The 20,123-nt window shown below is 48.2% G+C and overlaps 1 protein-coding gene across 1 annotated transcript in view; it reads left to right on the plus strand.

Moving 5' to 3' along the window:
* The window catches only part of LAMB3 (laminin subunit beta 3), a 63,222-nt gene extending 44,803 nt beyond the window's left edge, over nucleotides 1-18,419 (plus strand). The window contains exons 10-22 of the mRNA XM_007953064.2: nucleotides 1,080-1,235; nucleotides 1,845-2,041; nucleotides 2,394-2,505; nucleotides 3,709-4,087; nucleotides 5,818-5,978; nucleotides 6,100-6,320; nucleotides 6,623-6,820; nucleotides 7,135-7,279; nucleotides 11,637-11,844; nucleotides 12,271-12,412; nucleotides 12,831-13,007; nucleotides 14,355-14,508; nucleotides 18,283-18,419. Of these exons, the coding sequence (XP_007951255.1) occupies nucleotides 1,080-1,235; nucleotides 1,845-2,041; nucleotides 2,394-2,505; nucleotides 3,709-4,087; nucleotides 5,818-5,978; nucleotides 6,100-6,320; nucleotides 6,623-6,820; nucleotides 7,135-7,279; nucleotides 11,637-11,844; nucleotides 12,271-12,412; nucleotides 12,831-13,007; nucleotides 14,355-14,508; nucleotides 18,283-18,419 (2,387 nt within the window). The remainder of the gene's footprint in view (nucleotides 1-1,079; nucleotides 1,236-1,844; nucleotides 2,042-2,393; nucleotides 2,506-3,708; nucleotides 4,088-5,817; nucleotides 5,979-6,099; nucleotides 6,321-6,622; nucleotides 6,821-7,134; nucleotides 7,280-11,636; nucleotides 11,845-12,270; nucleotides 12,413-12,830; nucleotides 13,008-14,354; nucleotides 14,509-18,282) is intronic.
* The last annotated feature ends 1,704 nt before the right edge of the window (nucleotides 18,420-20,123 follow it).

Below are 20,123 nucleotides of genomic sequence, written 5' to 3' on the forward strand. Positions count from 1 at the left end.
CTATCTTTGTCAATTGGTTTTTCTTTTCTTAGTTGAAGAGAGTCTGTGTCTGCCTATTCGGATTTTTTTTTTTTTTTTTTTTGCACATATGATTACCTTCACCTGGCAAACTTTCATGCTTCATCCTTCCCATGACTCTACCTGGCAAACTCCTACTGATTTTTCAAGCTCCCTTTATCCATATAGCTGTTATTGCCTTTACTGTGTGAATGGGGTTTGTTATTTATTTTGTTCCCCAACATTGAGAAGTCCTTGATGGCAGGGATTATATCTTAAAGCCTCAGGCCCTACCATAGTGACTGACTGGCAAATAATTGAAACTTAAGGAATATTTGTTGAATGAACATGTGAATGGAATGGATCGGAACATCCAGGAATGACTTAACATGTCCACAAGTGCCAGTAAGTTCATATGGGAGAATGCAAGCTGGACTGAAGCAGTCTGGTGGGGGCAGGTTTAATCAGGGAGGACTTTGTAGATGAAGGTGGAGTCTTATGTTTTGATAGGCATAAAAGAGGTCTTGATGTGGGGATAAGAGAAGCTGGGCCACTTCTTGTTGTTATTATTTGTCTATGGAAAGAATGAAACAGACTTGAGTTTGACCTCTGTCTCTACCACTTACATTAAGGAAGTTCTTTAAAATCTCTGAGCCTCAGTTTTCTCATCTTTACAATGGGGCTATTAATATCCAACTTTCAGGCTTATCAAAATGATTAAATAATGTAATATGTGAGAGTACCTAGCTCAGTACTTGGCATGTAGTAATTGCTCAATAAATAATAATGGCCAAAAATATGTCTATAGTACTTAACATATGCCAAGCACTGTTCCATATTCTTTATATTATTCATTTACTCCTCATAAGAAGCCTGTGAGGACTGTATTGTTATTGTCTCTATTATTATTTCTCCAGATGAGAAAACTGAGGAATGGAGGGGTGAAGTAATTTGACTAAGGAAAACAGCCAGTAAGTGGTGGAACAAGGATTTGAACTCACATCTTCTGGCTCCTAGAATCAACTCTTAACCCTCTTCATTTCCTCTTTGTTTCTACTGTGATGCTGTTTTTTGTCTCTCAGCTTGTGAGTGTGACCCAGATGGGGCAGTACCAGGGGCTCCCTGTGACCCAGTGAGTGGGCAGTGTGTGTGCAAGGAGCATGTCCAGGGAGAACGCTGTGACCTGTGCAAGCCAGGCTTTACTGGACTCACCTATACCAACCCTCAGGGCTGCCACCGTAAGTAGGGGTGGGCCCCGTCCACATGGCATGGGTTAGGCTGCATGAAGGCCACCAGACCCATGACTTATCCTGCTCACCATACTCTCTCCGGAAGAAATCCCAGCCTAGGGTATACTGTGAGGCTATACCTGCCATTTGCCTAAAGCCAAAACCAAACTCACTGCCGTTGAGTCAGATCCGAGGCGGTATCACTACTGAAGTAGATTGTACAACCTCCCTTCCAAGAAGTGGCTTGTGCGTTTGAACCGCTAGCCTTCTGGTTAGCAGTCAAATGCCTTAGGCACTACACCATCAGAACTCCCTGGCATTTGCCTGATTTCTCTCCTTGGTTTTCCCTCAGCACCAGGCTCTGTGCCACTGGTCTCCAGCAGGTGGCAGTATGGGCCCAAACTGGGGAGGAGGACTGAGTCAGTGAGGGTGGGCAGGAAGGCTGGCTGCCAGACTGCCAGGTGGCTGGGACTGGTGGCAGAGCCCAGTGGCCTGTGAGTCAACCATGTTATCTGGAGGGATGGCCCTCCCTAGTTCTTCCTCAGGCTGGGTCCGCTTTCTGGATACCCATCCTCTAGGTTTTGTTTTTGTGAGGCATCCCCATCCTCCATCCTGCAGGCTGTGACTGTAACATCTTGGGGTCCTGGCGGGACATGCCTTGTGATGAAGAGAGTGGGCGCTGCCTCTGTCTGCCCAATGTGGTGGGCCCCAAGTGTGACCAGTGTGCTCCCTACCACTGGAAGCTGGCTAGCGGCCGGGGTTGCGAACCATGTACCTGCGACCAGCACAACTCCCTCAGTCCCCAATGCAACCAGGTATGAGGTGCAGGGCAGTAGTGGGGTCTCTCTGCAACAGTGGAGGTCCTGTCCACCAGCTTCTCTGCCTCACCTCATGCTACTCTTCTGGCACTTTCCAGAGTCAGGGCTGGGCCTTTTGGGGAGACTACCACATGTCCCCTTCTCTGTGACTCTCAGCTTTGGCGATGCCATCTTTGCCACACTTTCTGCAGGGCTCACTCTGAGCTTTGACTTCAGGCTTATCTCTGAGAAGGGGCGCACCAGCTCCACAGGTTGTGAGGCCCAGATTCTATCTGCTGACCAGAGATTTGGGATAGCTGTGAGGCCAGCTCCCCTGACAGCACTCCCCTTCCTCTCCCCTCCCTCCCAGTTCACAGGGCAGTGCCCCTGTCGAGAAGGGTTTGGAGGCCTGACATGCAGTGCCGCAGCCATCCGCCAGTGTCCAGACCAGACCTATGGAGACATGGCCAACAGATGCCGAGGTGCACACTCTCCCAGGGGGATATGGGAGGATGAGCTCATGGGCATGTGTGTGAATCTATTGTGTGAGGACACCATGTATCAATGTGTGCTGTGGGCTGGCAGCCCCTGAATGCAACACTGCCCATTACTGCTATCCACGGCCAGGGCCAGCCAGTCTGTGTGTGCTCCCAGCCTTGGAGCAGGAATGCCGGGCTGACCCTTGGCATGTCTGCTTTTCTCTAACATCCTTGAGAAAGCATTTTGTAGAACCATGTCTGGGGAAGTGTCACGGAAGGGAGGATACTTCTTTCCTCTTTGTAAGTGGAAAAATGGGTCCTGAGGGGAAAGATATATACTGGTTTCCCAGAGTCAGTCTGATGCAGTAAAGAGAGTGCAGGGCTTAGAGTATGCAGACTTGGGCTCTGGCCTCAGCTTTGCCACTGCCTCACTCAGTGACTTTGGCCCAGTCACTTCCCCTCATAAGGCCTCAATTTCCTCTTCTGTAAAATGAGACATGTTGTGCTTAATCTCCCTGTGCTGCAGTTGCCTCATCTATAAAATTGGGAAAATAAGAGTTGCTAATTTATAGAGGGAGTCCCTGGTTGATGCAAATGGTTAACACACTCAGCTGCTAACTGAATGGTTGGAGGTTTGAGTTCACCCCAGCAACACCTTGCAAGAAAGCCTGGTCATCTACTTCCAAAATTTAGCCACTGGAAACCATATGAAGCACAGTTCTGCTCTGTCATATATGGAGTTGCCATGAGTCACAGTCACTCAACAGCAACTGTTTTTTTTTTTTTTTTTTGTACTCATAGAGTGGTTGTCAAGATCAAATGATTTAATGTGTATGTGTGTGTGTGGTTTAGACCAGTGCCTGGCACACATACACAAAAATATCACACCAAACCTGTTGCTGTCAAGTTGATTCTGACTCATGGCGACCCTATGTGTTACAGGATAGAAATGAGCTCCTTAGAATTTTCTGAGCTAAAATCTTTTTGTCTGTAGTTGAGAGCAAATCATTCATGCCACCCAGGGATGCCTGGAACACAGTAGGCACTCAATCAGTGTTTGCTTTCATTGTTATCATGATTGTTGTCTGGCCCTCAGCAGTCTATTATTCCAAGTCATGAAGAAAAACCCTGAGTTCAGACCTCTTCTTCAGGTGCCTTTGTCTTTCTGAACCTTACCGTCTGACTATCATTTCTTTCTGATCCTAGCCTGTGACTGTGATTTCCGGGGAACTGAGGGCCCAGGCTGTGAGAAGACCTCGGGCCGCTGTCTCTGCCGCCCTGGTTTGACTGGGCCCCGCTGTGACCAGTGCCAGCGAGGCTACTGTGATCGGTACCCAGTGTGTGTGGCTTGCCATCCTTGCTTCCAGACCTATGATGCAGAACTCCGGAAGCAAGCCCTGCGCCTCAGCGGCCTCCACAATGCCACTGCCAGTCTGCGGCCTGGGCTGGGCCTAGGAGACCACAGCCTGGCTGCCCATATTCTGGACGCAAAGAGCAAGATTGATCAGATCCAAGCAATTCTCAGCAGTGCTTCAGCCACAGAGCAGGAAGTAGCCCAGGTGGCTAATGCCATCTTCTCCATCAGGTAATTCCTTTTCCCTGCCAGTGCTCAGGAGAATTCTACCTCATGGGCTTACGTAAGGGCACCACTTGTCTTTCTTACGTGTGCACAGCCCTTTACAGCTCATAAGGCCTTTTCATGTATCTCTTTTAATTACCACCACGGTCTTGTGATGTTGGTGTGGTGGGTGTTAGTACTCCATTTTGCAGGTAAGGAAACAGGCACAGGGAGGTGATGGGACAGAGCTTTCTAGCCACAAAGGGCAGAGGCTTGACACAAAGATAGGCTGGGAGCACAAACCCAGTGTTCTTTCGAGTACCGCGCTGCCTGTCAGAGCAAGTCAGCTTTGGATTAGTCATCTGGTGGAGGGCATCAGAGAGGCAGGGGCTCTAAAAATAACTTCTATTTGCCTTTGGAATGGAAGCGTTTTCACCCACACACCCTCCCACCAGCAGAGACTCCTTCGCAGTGATATTTGATTTTGGAAGTTTCTATAATTAGTTTGCTTTTTCCAAGCTCTGGTTGACTGAGGTTGCACAGAGCTGTCCAGGTGTGTGATTGGTAGCAGGAAAGAGGCAGCCTGAGAAGAATGATAACTGAGGCTCAGTTATTCATGGGTGCACAGGAGCTTCTTTTTTGGAAGTTCTGGCAGAAGAGCTAGAGCAAATGTTGAGGTTCATTCATTCATTCATCCCATATATAATTTTCCCCAGCATTTGTTATGAGCCAAACATTGTGCAAGATGTTGCAGATATTAAAATAATATGGCATAGTTTTTTCCTTCAAAAGTTCCTATGGGGAAGGCAGACCTGTAATGTCACTATAATGTAATACATGTTATAAAAGAGGGAAAATGCCTATGGGGGAGTAGTCATGGGGGCTTCATGAAGGAGGTGTCATCTGACCCAAGTCTCAAAAGTTGAGTGGGCCTTCCAAAGGCATCCAACCAAACTCACTGCCATCAAGTCAATTCCAACTCATAGTGACCCTGTAGGACAGAGCAGAACTGCCCCATAGGGTTTCCAAGGCTGTAAAGCTTTATGAAGCAGACTGACTCATCTTTTTTCCTGTGGAGCAGCTGGTGGGTTCAAGCCAGCCAAATACTTTAACCACTACACCACTAGAGCTCCCCACAGGCATCCAGTAATCTGGACATGTAGGTATGGAAGGACATTTGAGGCTTGAGCAAAGCCTGGAGGTGCAAGAATTCAAGGCATGGGAAGGAGGTCTTGGTGGTAGGCAGAGCTGCAAAAGGTGTGGAAGAGAGAGGAATCTCTGAAATCTCCATGGGTGTGGGTTTGGGCAGGTGGATCCTGAATCCCCTTCAGATGGAGATGACCAATGGACAGCAGCTATGGGGTCTGGAGCTCAGTTGGAGGTGTGGCCTCCAGAACAGGTAGTGGCTGAAGTCAGCCTGCAGAGAGCTGAGAAGGGCAGGACAGGGTGATGCTCCTCTGGAAGCCAGCAACAGGGAGAGCAGCTTCTGAGAGGTGGAGGAGAATCAGGAATGCTGGCATCACCAAAGTCAAGGAAGGAGAAAGGTTTATGGAGGTCACACGAAGAACCCACCTTCAGAGGGAGTGGGAAACTGTTCCAGTACTCCCAGCCTTTGCCAGTGAGAATCTTCCTTAACCTGTAGGTCCTCCCTTTTGCTACCTTTGCTGGAGATTTCAGTTTTTCTTGACTCAATAGCGATTTCTCCAAGGGAAGGTAAAATCCCTCATATTTTAGTGAAAGCCCCTCTTCCATCTCAGGCGGACTCTCCAGAGCCTGCAGATGGATCTGCCCCTAGAGGAGGAGACACTGTCCCTCCCAGGGGACCTGGATAGCCTGGACCGGAGCTTCAATCATCTCCTTGTTATGTACCAGAGCAAGAGGGATCAGTTTGAAAAAATAAGCGGTGCTGACCCTTCAGGTGAGGAGGGGCACTCAGACAGCTCTGGTGTTGCTGTGGCCATCCCTCCTGTCCCTTCCTGCCCTTCCTCTCATCTCCTGCACTCCCAGGATGTCTCAGTCCTTTTTTCCTCTTGTCACAGGAGCCTTCCGGATGCTGACTGAAGCCTACAAGCAGTCATCCCAGGCCACCCAGCAGGTCTCCGATAGGTCTCTCCTTCTGCGCCAGCTCAGGGACAGACGGAAAGAGGCTGAGCGACTGGAGAGGCAGTTATCAGGAGGAGGAGGCACCAGTGCCCCACAACTTGCAGCACTGAAGCTGAAGATGGCTTCCTTCCCTGACCTGACACCCACCATCAACAAGGTGGGTTCTTGATTTGTGGCATGGATGGAATCCCACTTCCTGGAGGCCCCCAGCTTGCTGCATGCCAACTGCTGCCACACATTTCCTATTAAGACAAGCATGCTCCGGTGAGAATACACCCTACTTCCCCATCTACCTCCACCTTTATGCCTCTCATGGTGTGCTCAGTGGTTGCCAAGGAAACACATTTCTGGTGTCTGGTTGCCATGGAGATGTCTGGCTGTTTGTTTTCTGGGTGTGGGATAGGAGTGGTTGTTGAGGATCATTGGAATAGTCTCTTAGACACTCCCATCTCTTTACAGGTTTGTGGGGGCTCTAGGCAGATGGCCTGTACCCCCGGAGCATGCCTTGGTGAACTGTGTCCCCGAGACAATGGTACAGCCTGTGGCTCACACTGCAGAGGTGCCCTGGCCAGGGCAAGTGGGGCCTTCCGGACTGCAGGGCAGGTGGCTGAGCAACTTCGGGGCTTCAACACCCAGCTCCAGCAGACTTGGCAGATGGTAGGTGAGGACAGGGTGGGTGGGAACATTTAGGAGGAGGTCGAGAGGATAGAATCCAGCTGGCAGTGTAGAGTTCCCATTTTAAAGTCGGGAGACTAAAGCCTAGAGATGTTATGTGACTGGGCCAAAGCCCCACAACAAGTGAGACAGAAAGTTTGGAACCAGTGTGACATTCACACCATCTTTTCTAGGGCCAAACTGCATTAGTTACAAATGCTTCCTAGGCAAGAAGGTGGCCCACAGGACCCTTGGGTGTTACTGAGAGGCTTTCTGGGGACTCTGACTATTGCTAACCCCAGAGTGTGTGTCAACAGATCAGGGCAGCTGAGGAAGCTGCCTTGCAGATCCAAAGAGATGCTCAACGCCTGGAGACCCAGGTGAGCACCAGCCACTCCCAGATGGAGGAAGATATCCAACGCACTCGGCTCCTCATCCAGCAGGTCCAGGACTTCCTCACAGGTGAGCCTTGACTCTGTCCTCCCCTTCCTGGTGTTTGAGTCTGGCCTGTGCCTCATTCCCACATCCAGCTTATCAGCCAGCTGTCTCCTTCCCTCATTTCACGCCACTACCCTGGCTGTTCTAAGCCATCATTCAATGCTTGTTGGCATCACTGCTGTGGACATCTAATAACCCTCCCATCTCCTCTCCTGCTCCCCACAGTCCATTCTCAACATAAAAGCCTGAAACAGCTTTTACAAATATAAGTTGGATTGTATTCCTTTCTTGCTTAAATTCCTTCAATGGCTTCACTCTATTCTTAGATTGAGATCCCAACTCCTTATCTTATCCTACAAAGTCTAGCTTCTACCCATCTCTTGGTCTTGTGCATTTTCTTGCCTCCTTCCTGGCCTTCCCTCTTCTGATCCTCAAATATACTAAGCTGTTGCCTGCCTTGGGGATTTTAATTGGTTGTTTCTCTGCCTGGGGTGCTATCCCTAAAGCTACTTCCTGCTTCCTGACCTCAAGGTCTCAGTTTAAATGCCATCTCCTTCTCAATACATTCTAAAAGATTGAAAACATACAACACATCTTCTCTGACCACAAGGGCTTGCATACTAGCAATTAATAGAAATCAAGGGCATAATATTAGAAATTAATAACAGAAGGAAAACAAGGATGCATACAAATACATGGAAAGTAAATACAAAAAACAACTAAGGGTCAAGGAAGAAATCGAGAAATATATATATATATATATATATATATATATATACATATATATACATATATATATATACACATACATATATATACATATATATATATATGCATATATATATTTCTCGATATATATATATATACATACTTAGATTTGAACAAAAATGAAAACACAACATACCCAAACCCATGGGATACAGCAAAGGCAGCAATCAGAGGGACATTTATAGAAATAAATGCCTACATTGAAAGAGAAGAGAGATCTCAACTCAGTAGCCTAACTCTACATTTGAGGAACTAGAAAAAGTAGAGCACACTGTTTCAGTTACTTAGTGCCGCTCTGACAGGAATATACCACAAATGGCATGACTTTAACAAACAGGAGTTTATTCCCCTACAATTTGGAGCCATTAAGTCTGAGTTCAGGGGCTGGGTGAAAGCCCCTCAACCTCGGGCTTCAGCTCTACTGCCTGCTCCTTGTCCACTGAAGCTGGAGGCTTTTCTTCACTCAGACAGCTGCTGGCTGCTAAGACTGACAAGCCCAAGGTTGACAAGTAAAAAGGCACATTTCTGATGTTACCAAACAATGCAGCAGGCCATTAATTCAAGTCCACTGAAAGTCCCAAGGTCAGCAAATGCCACGGCTACAAGCAGAGTTCAAGCATGCCATATGCTAAGAGACCATTCCCAAAGCTGTTTCTTATATACGGGAAGCAGACCACGTACCCAAAGCAGCTACTCAGCAGTTCCAATAGATTCCGCCATGGAGTTAATTACCAATATGACCATGGGGAATAACTACATTCAGCTGCCCAGCCACTCAGCCAGGCTCAGCCAAGTTGACACACAAACTTAACTACTGCACACACTAAGCCTAAAGATACCAGAAGAAAGAAAATAACAAAGATCAAAGCAGAAACACAGAAATGCCACCTCCCCAGAGAGGCCTTTCCTGACCCTTTCCCCCTTCTGGTAGTCCCCTCCCCTCCTCTTGCCCTTCAGTGCCTGACTTTTCATTGCATTACTCAGGCTGTGTGGAGCCCTGGTAGCAGTTAAGTGCTCAGCTGCTAACCTAAAGGGTGACAGTTCAAACTCACCCAGTGGCTCCATGGGATAAAGACCTGACAGTCTGCTTCCATAAAGATTACAGCCTTGGAAACCCTATGGAGCAGTTCTACTCTTTCACATGGGATTGCTAGGAGTTTGAAATCAACTCGGTGGCACCCAACACCACCACTCAGGCTATGGTTATTGAATTCATTTGTCTACTAGTGTATTATTCATCTCCCCACCAGACTGTAAACTCCAAGTGGGCAGGGATCATTGTCTGTCTTATTTACCACTGTATTGCCAGCAACAAGCATAATGAAAAGGCACCTGACATTTGTTGAATGAATAAACGACCCCCTCCCTGGGAGCTCTGGTAGAATAGTGCCTAAGACACTTGACTGCTATCCAAAAGGCTGGTGGTTCAAACCCACCAGCCACTCTTCGGAAGGAAGATGGGGCAATCTACTTCCATAACGATACTGCCTCGGAAACTGAATGAGGGGTCGCTATGAGTCGGGTCCGACTTGATGGCACATAACAACAATAACAACCCCTGTTGCCCTAGGAGTGGGGAAGGGCCATGTAATGGAAAGATCCCTGGACTCAGGAGACTTGAAGCAAGTTACTTTTCCTTTTGCCTCCTCTTTCATCTCTGGAAACTGGGATCATAGTATTTCAGAAGTAGAGTCTGAGGATCAAATAAGTGATGTGAAATATGTTTTGAAAAATTAAAAGGGCCTTAGGAATATGAGCTGATATTATTAGATTTTGGGTCTCTGCCAGGGAATTTGCTTGGCTGGAAGCCCAGTTCATATGAGCAGAGGGCTTGGTGTAACTACAGTGGCTTCTTGCTACTCTTGCAGTGCCTTTGTCCCAGATTGGCTAGAGCCCCGTCTTGAGTGCTGATGGCAGGTTGGAGAGAGACAGGAAGGATGTGGGGGAAGTCCTGTGACTTGTTCAAGGTCATGTAGGCTCAGCCTCCCTGAGAGGTCCACAGTGGGGTAGCATGCCACCTGGGGTTGCAGGGAGATGGGATACACAGACAAAAGGTCAGGCCTAGGCTTGGGGCCCAGGGTTGAGCCCAATAAGACTGAAGGGCCACCTCTTCTACATTAACTCCCCCTGACCTCAGGGAGCGTGACATGAGTTGGAAGTCTCTTCTTCAGGGTGCAGCCCAGGCTCATACCAACAGATAGGCAGTGATGAGCAGTGGAAAGGACAAAAATGTATTTTTGTCCCCTCAGTTATACTTATATCTAAGCTCAAGTCCTATGATGGGGACAGGGACAGAGAGAAGGATCAGGGCCTGAGAGAGGCCCAACCCCTGGGAGGAAGCTAGAATAATTGTCAGACTTGCTATGGCGTCACAGGTTCTAGTTTCCAGAGTCCTGCTGCTGTAGGAGGGGCTGGGTACTAGGTGCTATAGACTTGAAGGGTCGCAGCATGGAGGAAGGAGGAGACATTGTCTTTTTCAGTTCTTCAAATGGAATTGATAAAATAATAAAACGAGTAGCTGTCGAGTTGATTCCAAATCATGGTACCCCCTTGCCCAGCTATGTGTGTCAGAGTAGAACTGAAAACTCATAGAGTTTTCAATGGCTGATCACCAGGCCTTTGTTCCTGAGATACCTCTGGGTAGACTCGAACCTCCAGCACTTAGCAGCTGAGTACATCAACTGTTTGCATCACTTAGGGACTCTAGTTCTGTTCTTGTTCTCTGACACAGTTTGGCCTCTAAACACTCTTGCTAAAAGATTATTGCATTTCATCCTCTCAGGCTGGGGGTTGTTATTCCTATTTCACAGATCAGGAAACTGAGCTCAGACTTGCCCCAGGTTGCTTGCATAGGAAAGGAGAGAGCTGGATCTAGAGCCCATTCAATCATTCATTTACTTTACATATACTGAGTGCCTCCAAGTGTCAGGAACTGTGCTAGGTGCTGGGGATAGAGCTGAAGACAAAACAAAGTCCCTGTCCTCGTGGAGCTTACATTCTAGGAGGAAACAGACAAGAAACCAGATGAATGAGTTGAGCATATGCATGTCAATGGTAACATGTGCCAGGGAGAAAGATAACACAGGGAAGGAATATGAGGAGAGCTACGGTAGCGTGGAGGTTGCAATTCTAGATTGGGTGGCCAGGGAGAGGACATTTGAGCAAAGACTTGATAATCTTTAGAAGCTTTTGCAAAAATGAGCATTCTCGCCTGAGGAGGGGTGTGCAGATGGGGTCTTATTTCCAGGGAAGCAGCTCCAGTTCCTGGCTATTCTCCCTAATTTAGGGCTGATTATGTATATGCTTCAGCATTGTTTCATAGCAGCTGTCTGGCACCACCTCCTTTCCCCAGCCTGCAGCTTCCTGGGGCTCCAGACACTTAGTTGCCACAGCTGTGCCAACATCCTCCTCCCCACAACATGGAGGGTAGGACAATCATCTGCCTGCAATGTCCCAGACATCCTCACAGAACAGGGGCCTCAGGCTGCTTGAGGGGAACTGGAGGCACTAGGGCAGAAGGGCCCCAGAAGGTGTCTCCCACAGGTGTTGCTCAGTTTGGATCTTTGAGGAGATAGGGTGGGCTCCCCAAATCTGATACATGACTATCTTCTAGACCCTGGCACTGATGCAGCCACCATCCAGGAAGTCAGTGAGGCGGTGCTGGCCCTGTTGCTGCCAACAGACTCTGCTACTGTTCTGCAAAAGATGAATGAGATCCAGGCAATCGCGGCCAGGCTCCCCAATGTGGACCTGGTGCTGTCCCAGACCAAGCAGGACATTGCGCGGGCCCGCAGGCTGCAGGCTGAGGCTGAGCAGGCCAGGTACAGCCTAGCCCTGAACTCCCCTGCTCAGGCTTGGGCTGGCTTTTTGCCTCCCAACTCCATCGCTGGAGTGGAGAAGAACCTCTGTAGATCAGAGTGCAGAGGGCTCAGGGGCAGGAGAGGTGCTTACCATGGTGGTAGGAGATGGTTAAGTGATGCACAGAGTTCGGATTAAACTTTTATCAACATGACCCTGCCTTCCATACTGGAAACTTTGCCCTAAGGGGTCTTAGATATAACACCTATATTCTTCCTGTCTGCTTGGGGGAGTCCTGGGATGTAATAGCTACTGTTAATACTTCCCTTGCCCTTTGTCTTGTCTGGGAAGAATATTCTCTTGGACTAGTGGCTGAGGAGAACCACACACTTATCATTCACTTGTTCACTCCTTCTGTTTCTGCTTTACCCTCCACTCCCTTACCCCAGGACCCGTGCCCACGTTGTGGAAGGCCAGGTGGAGGATGTGGTGGGGAACTTGCGGAGGGGTACAGTGGCACTGCAGGAAGCTCAGGACACCATGCAGGGGACCAGCCGCTCCCTTCGGCTGATTCAGGAGAGGGTTGCTGAGGTGAGGCAAGGTGGCTTCCTCCCTACCTGTCCCTGCCCTCCCCATATCTGGGAATGAACAGCCAGGCCCAGGGCATGAAGATATCAGAGAGAGATACTGATGAAAACTGAGGTGGGGGCCTGAAGAAGTGTTATAAGCCTTGGGCCCAACTTTGAGCCTTTGATTTTCTGATCTCATGGTCAGGATGCAGAAGCCAGGGATGGACACGGAGCCCCAGTGGGGGTAGGGTCAGCTGAATGGGAAGAAGAGGAGGCCTGGATGTCCATAGGACAGATAGAGGATTGGGAGGGGAACAGTCTTTGATTTCCAAGTTGGAGAGAGTTTTGCTGCCTAATGAGGCAGAGGGAAAATGCAAAGTTGAAGGACACTGTCGGTATGACCCACCACAAACCTCCATCTCCTCCCCCTTTTTCCATAGGTTCAGCAGGTACTGGGGCCAACAGAAAAGCTGGTGATGGGCATGACAGAACAGCTGCGTGGCTTCCGGGCACGGATAGAGGAGCTCCGCCACCAGGCTGGGCAGCAGCAGGCCCAGGCGGCCCAGGCCCAGAAGCTCGCCAAGAGTGCCAACGAGCAGGCATTGAGTGCTCAGGAGGTACAGAGCATGGCAGAGTTAAGGGCAGTGCCAGAGGAAGCACATCAGTGTGGGGTCCTGTGCAGGAGAGGAAGTATACACTTTATAAGACCATTGGCTCGAAAGCAACTGTAATAGAGCAAGAAGGAGCTTCAGGAGTAGTCCAGACCTGGCTAACATCTGAATTTTTCTACTGACTTCCTGTGGTATAGTGGGCTCAGGGACACTGCAAACAATCTGGGGCAGTCTTTTTTATTACAGACGAGGTAGTAACTTGTCCAGAGGCCCAAAGCTCATCTACAAGTAGGTCTCTGGACATTCAGTTCCAAGCTTGTCCCACTGTACTAGGCCTTGTCTTGGCTCCCCAGGCCAGACAGATGCTCTTGACTTAGCCTAACCAGGGCCTCATCACTGTCAGAATTAGATTCAAGAGCCATTCTCCATGTGTTAGGTTTGTCATTTGCTTTATCCAGGCCCAGAAACCTTGGCCCATGTAGTCCCATACAGTGGCCATGCTGCCGAGTATACTATTAAGTGACAACTATGTGCCCAGCATGGGAGCTCTGGTAGCATAGTGCCTAAGGCACTTGACTGCTAACCAGAAGGCTGGTGGTTCAAACCCACCAGCCACTCCTCGGAAGGAAGATGGGGCATTCTACTTCTGTAGTGATACTGCCTCGGAAACCCAAGGAGGGGTCGCTATGAGTCGGGGCCGACTCGACGGCACATAACAACAACAACAACAACATGTGCCCAGCATTGTGCTGGAAGTGAGGTGGGCAAAATAGAGCCATGGGAGGGAGGAAGGGAAATACAGGGGAAGTTTAAGTCATAATCTGTGATCTAGGCAAAACAAAACTATTAAGGTATAATAACCATTTACCATCAAGTTGGCCCTGACTCATGATGACTTCTTGTGTATGAAAGTAGAACTGTATCCTGTAGGGTTTCCAGTGGCTGATTTTTTGGAAATAGGTAGTCAGCCTTTTCTAAGTGTACTTGAACATCCAATCTTTCAGTTAGCAACAGAACGCTTAACTGTTTGCACTACCCAGGAACTCCATTGTTATTTGCCATAGAGTCGGCCCCGACTCCTAGCGACTCCTCCTTGGGTTTCCGAGGCAGTTATCACTACGGAAGTAGGATTGCCCAACCTTCCTTCCGAGGAGTGGCTGGTGGGTTTGAACCGCCAGCCTCCTGGTTAGCAGTCAAGTGCCTTAGGCACTATGCTACCAGAGCTCCCAGGAACTCCATAGGAGGTAATATATCACTGTGTGTTGATTTCAGTGATATCAAGTGCTTTAACCTTATATTTTAGGACTTTGGATGTTGCTGATGGTGACACTGAGACCTTTCTACCATTTCCAGGGATTTGAAAGAGTAAAGGAAAAGTATGCGGAGTTGAAGGAACGATTAGGTCGGAGCCCCATGTTGGGGGAGCAAGGCAGCCGGATTTTGAGTGTCAAGATGGAGGCTGAGGAGCTGTTTGGAGAGACCATGGAGATGATGGACAGGATGAAAGGTGAGGGGCTGGTCCAGGGGCTAGGACTATAGGGCATCCCCATCCAGAGCTTCTGAGGTCCACTCCTCATGGAGTGAGCAGTGCTACGGGAGTGAGATCAATGTGATGTAGTTAAGGCACTTGGTTGGTAACTAAAAGGTTGGTGGTTTGAGCCCACTAGCCACTCCATGGAACAAAGATGGGGCAGTCTGCCTCCATAAAGACTTACAGTGGGGGTTGCTATGAGTTGGAATTGACTTGATGGCAGTGAGTTTGGCTTGTATTTGGAATAATGAGGATCAATGAGGGGCTGTGGAGAATGCAGAGATGTTTCCAGTCTAAGACTTGTCCCTGCCCTCAAGAAGCTTGCAATCCATTCAGGAGATCCTGTATAGAGTGGGAGAACAATGTGGAACAAAACTCAAAATCATAAAAAAGACCAGGTTTACTGGTCTGATAGAGCCTGATGAGACCTCTGAGATTATGGCCCATTACCCTTCAGGTCTGGAGTTGAACTCACTCCCGTGGCTTCCTGCCAAACAACAGACAGGCATATGGAGTGAACATTTACATCAGGTAGATACATTCCTTAGAATGATCAATCATGGGAGAACAGAAGGGCAATGTTTGCACAGGGAGATAGCTTTAGGGGGCAGGAATGTATAGGAAAGAAAAACACAGAGAAGAGCTAACTATGGGGAGGAAGTGGGAAGAGAGCTATTACATTGTGGGGAATTATAATCATATCATGAAGCAAAATGTGTTTGAACTGCTGTATGGAAAATGAATTTACTCTGTAAACTTACACCAGAATCACAATAAAAATGGGGGGTGGGGAGAGCTATGGTTTGTTGGATCCCAAAAGCACCTGATCAGTGTATACTTTTGAAGAAGCCCTGGGAATTATTATTTCCAGTCCACTGTACTGGTTGGGAAGGAGCCCTGGTGGTGCAGTGGTTAAAGCATTGGCTGCTAACCAACAGGTCAGAAGTTCAAACCTACCAGCCAAACAAACAAATGAAAAAAGAAACTTGCAATCCAGATGGGGTCATTTTCCCCATTTACTGCAAGATACATGAAACTGTATTTCATAGCACAAGGTGGTCTGAGATAGGGGCCTGAACAATAAGCACTCTAGGGAGTCAGAGGATGAATCCTTTCCAAGGCAAATGTTCAGTGAAGGTCATGTTCAGAAAAGGTCAGAAAAGGCTTCAAAGGAAGTACAGGCCTGGGAGAGGCTTAGAGGAAGAGGAGGGACATGCAGACTAGGGTGGATGGGAGGGAACAAGGCATGTTCTGAGGATGGGGCCAGGACCCACACACAGGAGAGCAGGATTTGTGAGGACAAGGAGTGGTAGAGAGAAGCAGCCTGCTTCAGTGCTGGGAGGAGAAGGACAACTGAATTCTGGGTGCACTAGGGAACCATTGGAGGCTTTTGTATTCAGTGTTTGAAAGGGTGCCAAGGTTCTCTCAGAAAGGGGAACAGGGATTTTTGGGAACCACATTCTCTTCTCTAAGATGTGATGATGGGGTCACTGGGCTGTTGTGCCTGGTGAATGCCAGAGTGTCTCTGAATTTCATTAAAAGCTGTTGACAAAATGTCTTTGTGTAGCATGGAGAAGGGAGGTTGGAGGGTTGGGCAGATGTGAGGCTGTGGCTGACCACACAGAAGAATAAGGCCAGAAGAGCTGACCTCAAGGGTGGAACCCAGTGGCTGGATCTCTGCTTGCTCCGACCTTGTCCATCAACCCTTAGCATAAAGATAAAGAACGTGCTTATCGAGTTTGTGGGTGACACATAGTTAATCCATTAGATAATGGACCCAGTGTTTCAAGGCAATTTCAAAAGTCTGAAATGATGTCCTGAAACTAACAGGATGAAATGAAATAAGAAGAATAGTTAACTGCCATGCTGGTCTTCTCCGGGCTTAAACTTACAAGTACAGCTCAGGCGAGGCCTGGTATCTCAGTGACTAATGTTGCTGCAAATACTTCATAGCTGGTAAATGATGGTAAATATGAGTTCTCACTCACCTGAAAAAAAAAAACTCAAGAGCTTCTAGTAACTGCAGGCTTGATATAAGCCAGCAGTGCCTTGCTACTGCCAAAAGAGCTAATAAACACAAAGCAGCCAAAATGAGACAAGGAACAGCTCAGGGATGATAATAAAAATATTTAGTAACTGGTTTGGCATGCACTCACCACCCAGGAAAGGCTTAGGCTGTAAGATCTCGGCAGGCACTTACCTGCTTGCATGCATTTACCTTTAATTGCTGCATTAGGGGAAGAAGAATCATGGACATGGGGACATCTGGGTTGGAGGTAGACAGCAGCTATGGAAGCATTTCAATGTTCTGCCAGTCCATAGGTCCACGCAGGTGTCCACAGGCTGACTGTTAGCCCAGTCATAACCCTTTTAGACTCTGCTGATAGGCTCTCCCCCGGAGGATGGTGTTCAGGTGGTGGTCATTGTGTCTTCTGAAAGAGTATTTACAGACTTGCACACATCAGGGGAGAGTGGCCAGGGTGACAAGGGAGGGAGGGAGGGAGGGGCTTGACAATTCGATGAGGACTGGGTGAAGGAACTCAGGCTGTTTAACCTGGAGATGATAAGGCCTCAAACATGTGAAGGGTTGCCATGTGGGAAACATAACGGATATATTCCTACATCTCCAGGCACCAGAAAATTGAGTGGAAGCAAGAAGTGATCAGATTTTTGCCTAATGAGAAAAAGACATTTTAAACAACTAGAGCTGTTCTAGGAGCTCTGGTAGCATAGAGCCTAAGGCACTTGACTGCTAACCAGAAGGCTGGGGGTTCAAACCCAGCAGCCACTGCTTGGAAGGAAGGTTGGGCAATCTACTTCCATAGTGATACTGCCTTGGAAACCCAAGGAGGGGTCGCTATGAGTCAGGGCTGACTCAATGGCAAATAACAGCAGGAGCAACAGAGCTGTTCTGGTGGCGTAGTGCCTAAGGCACTTGACTGCTAACCAGAAAGCTGGCGGTTCAAACCTACCAGCTGCTCCTTGGAAGGAAAGTTGGGCAATCCACTTCTGTAGTGATACCGCCGTGGAAACCCAAGGAGGGGTCACTGTGAGTCAGATCTGACTCAATGATAAACACAACAACAGAGCTGCCTAAAGTTGGAGCCTTGTGAGCCAGTGCGCTCCCTTCCTATTCCTGAAAAGCTCAGGCTGAGGCTGGTTACCAGCTCTCATGGTTGTTGAAGCGGGTACACCTGCCTGGAGCAACAGGAGGAACAGTCTGGTCTAGGTCACTTTGGCTTTCTTCACACCCTCCAAGCTTAATTGGGTTGTGGTATGCATGGAAGGTGAAGACTAGATGTGTCTGGAGTGGCATTTTGGGGAGAGGAAGTGGGGAGGAATTCTGGTCCTGGGCAGTTCTTTGGCCATGAGGTCTAACTGGAGACCATTGGTAGGATGGCAGCTGCCTGGGTCAAGTAGCAGTGTGTTGCTAATCTTGGTGCTAGTGACCTCAGCCTGGAACAAATGAGAGAGCTCAGAGCAGTGGAGAGGGGTAGGGGCAAGGGAATAATTGAAGGTTAGGACCTCTTGGGTCTGGCTTTCTCTTGAGTTGCATGGGGTTTGGAGGAGAGGCATGGGGCTGGAAAGACCATCTTACATGTAGTCCCAGTCATTAGCTTATAAGCTAGATTGCCCTAGAGAGGATTTCTCCTGAACATGCAGTTTAAGGTGGGAGGAGAAGAAAGGGTTGGGAGTCATTGGTTGTCTCATCAGCTCCCCCTCCTACCCTGCTCTTCCATCTGTCCCCAGACATGGAGTCAGAGCTGCTGCGAGGGAGCCAGGCCATCATCCTTCGCTCTGCGGACCTGACTGGGCTGGAGAAGCATGTGGAACAGATCCGGGACTACATCAATGGGCGTGTGCTCTACTATGCCACCTGCAAGTGAAGCTCTGCTTTCAGACCCTGGCCTCACCTGTCTGCCCACATTGCTTTTGGAAGGAATTGGACTGAAATGCTCTACAGCTCCATGAGACTTTTTTTTTAATTTTTTTTTTTTTTTTTCCCAATCTAAAATCCACCTTTGGCCATCTCTGGGCTGCAGCTGAGCCTGAATGAATGAGACAACTCCATTCAAGGGACAGAGATGGAGACAGACCTGCCATTGTGACTGGGAGTTCTCGTAGGGAGGGAACTTGAGTGGGCAGTGTCCCTACACCTCCCTTCTTCCTTATTTGAGACTGAATACTGGATCAGCACAAAAATGTAACCACATAATGATGTACAAATGGAAAGTCCAATAAAAATATTTGGAAAAGAGCCTCAATGAGAGAAAATGGTCTCTGTCTCCATTAAATAAGGTTTTGTCCAATGTTTCTGCCTCCATCAGGGTTCCTGGGTGCCTCCTCTGTTTGAGCCCAAGGCCTGGTGTGTGAAGCCTAGGCTGCCCTACTCTGCTCAGTCCAAATTGTCCGTTGGTAACTTAGGTTGGTGAGGAGATGGACCCCTTTGCCTGGGACCTGATGGTTTTGATCTAGAAGAGACAAGAGGAGCAGTTTCTACCTTTGAACACTGATCCAGCTTCTCATTTACAGATGAGAACCAGAGAAACAGTGTCCAATTTACACAGTTCCCTGGAGGCAGAATTTAGACTAGAATCTGTGTCTATTGGGAGCTTAACGATAAGTTCTAAATGGATGTGTGTATAGGGAAAGTGGGGGGATATGGAAATGACATGGAAATTGTGTGCTAACCATGTCTCAGGCACTGTGCTAGGTGTTTTCTCTACATTCTTTATCAATACTCATTATATTAACTATTTATTGAGCATTGTGTTTGGCACATCACATATGTTATCTCATGCTATATATGGTACTGTTATTCCCATTTGACAAGTGAGGAAACCAAGGCATGAAAGGTAAAGTAACTCAGCCAAGGTCACAGATCTGGCAGGTCAGGGCAGAGCTGGGCCTTGAATTCATGTTCCTCTAGTACAGTCACCATCTGGCTAGAGCCAGATGGCCTGGGCTCCAACAGAACCTCCCCCCTTGGTAGTTGTGAGAGGAGTAAATGAGTTAATATGTATAACTCATGTTATAGGTGTCCTGGTTACTAGCATACACTGTATGCTCCCAATACATATCAGCTATGGTTGCCAGTTTCTATCTGACCTCAAGCTCTCCATGCACTTTCCAATAATCCACTGAGGCTCAGAACTCCTTGAGCTACTTCTGACATTTGAAAGAATCAAACGAAGCCTCATAGAGAAAAATATGTCCATTTTATTGAGTACAACACTAAGCACGAAGCTGGAGGGGATGGAGGGGCAAAAAAAGTGGGGGAGGAACAAGGATGATGGACCTGACTTTCAGGGAGAGACATGAACAGAGGCAGGATTAGAATGACTGGTTGAAAATAGTCAACTTCTGATTTTCACTCAATTGGGTGTGTATGAAAGGTATCAGGCCAGCATATAATTCTTTACAGTACCTCAGTGTGAATTTCTTTCAGTTTCACCTTGGAGGATTTGAAATTGCTTTTAGATTGAGGCTGGAGGGGAGGTGGTTCAGAGTGTGCCAGGGAGTCGGCTAGCTGGTGTCACAAAAGGTGGGAGCAAGTCCTGGGGTTCAGGATGAGAACTTGGAGAGCACGC

The sequence above is a fragment of the Orycteropus afer genome, unplaced genomic scaffold (genome assembly GCF_000298275.1).
Source record: "Orycteropus afer afer isolate SDZICR_OR568_19922 unplaced genomic scaffold, OryAfe1.0 scaffold00013, whole genome shotgun sequence".
In the NCBI taxonomy this organism is placed as follows: Eukaryota; Metazoa; Chordata; class Mammalia; order Tubulidentata; family Orycteropodidae; genus Orycteropus; species Orycteropus afer.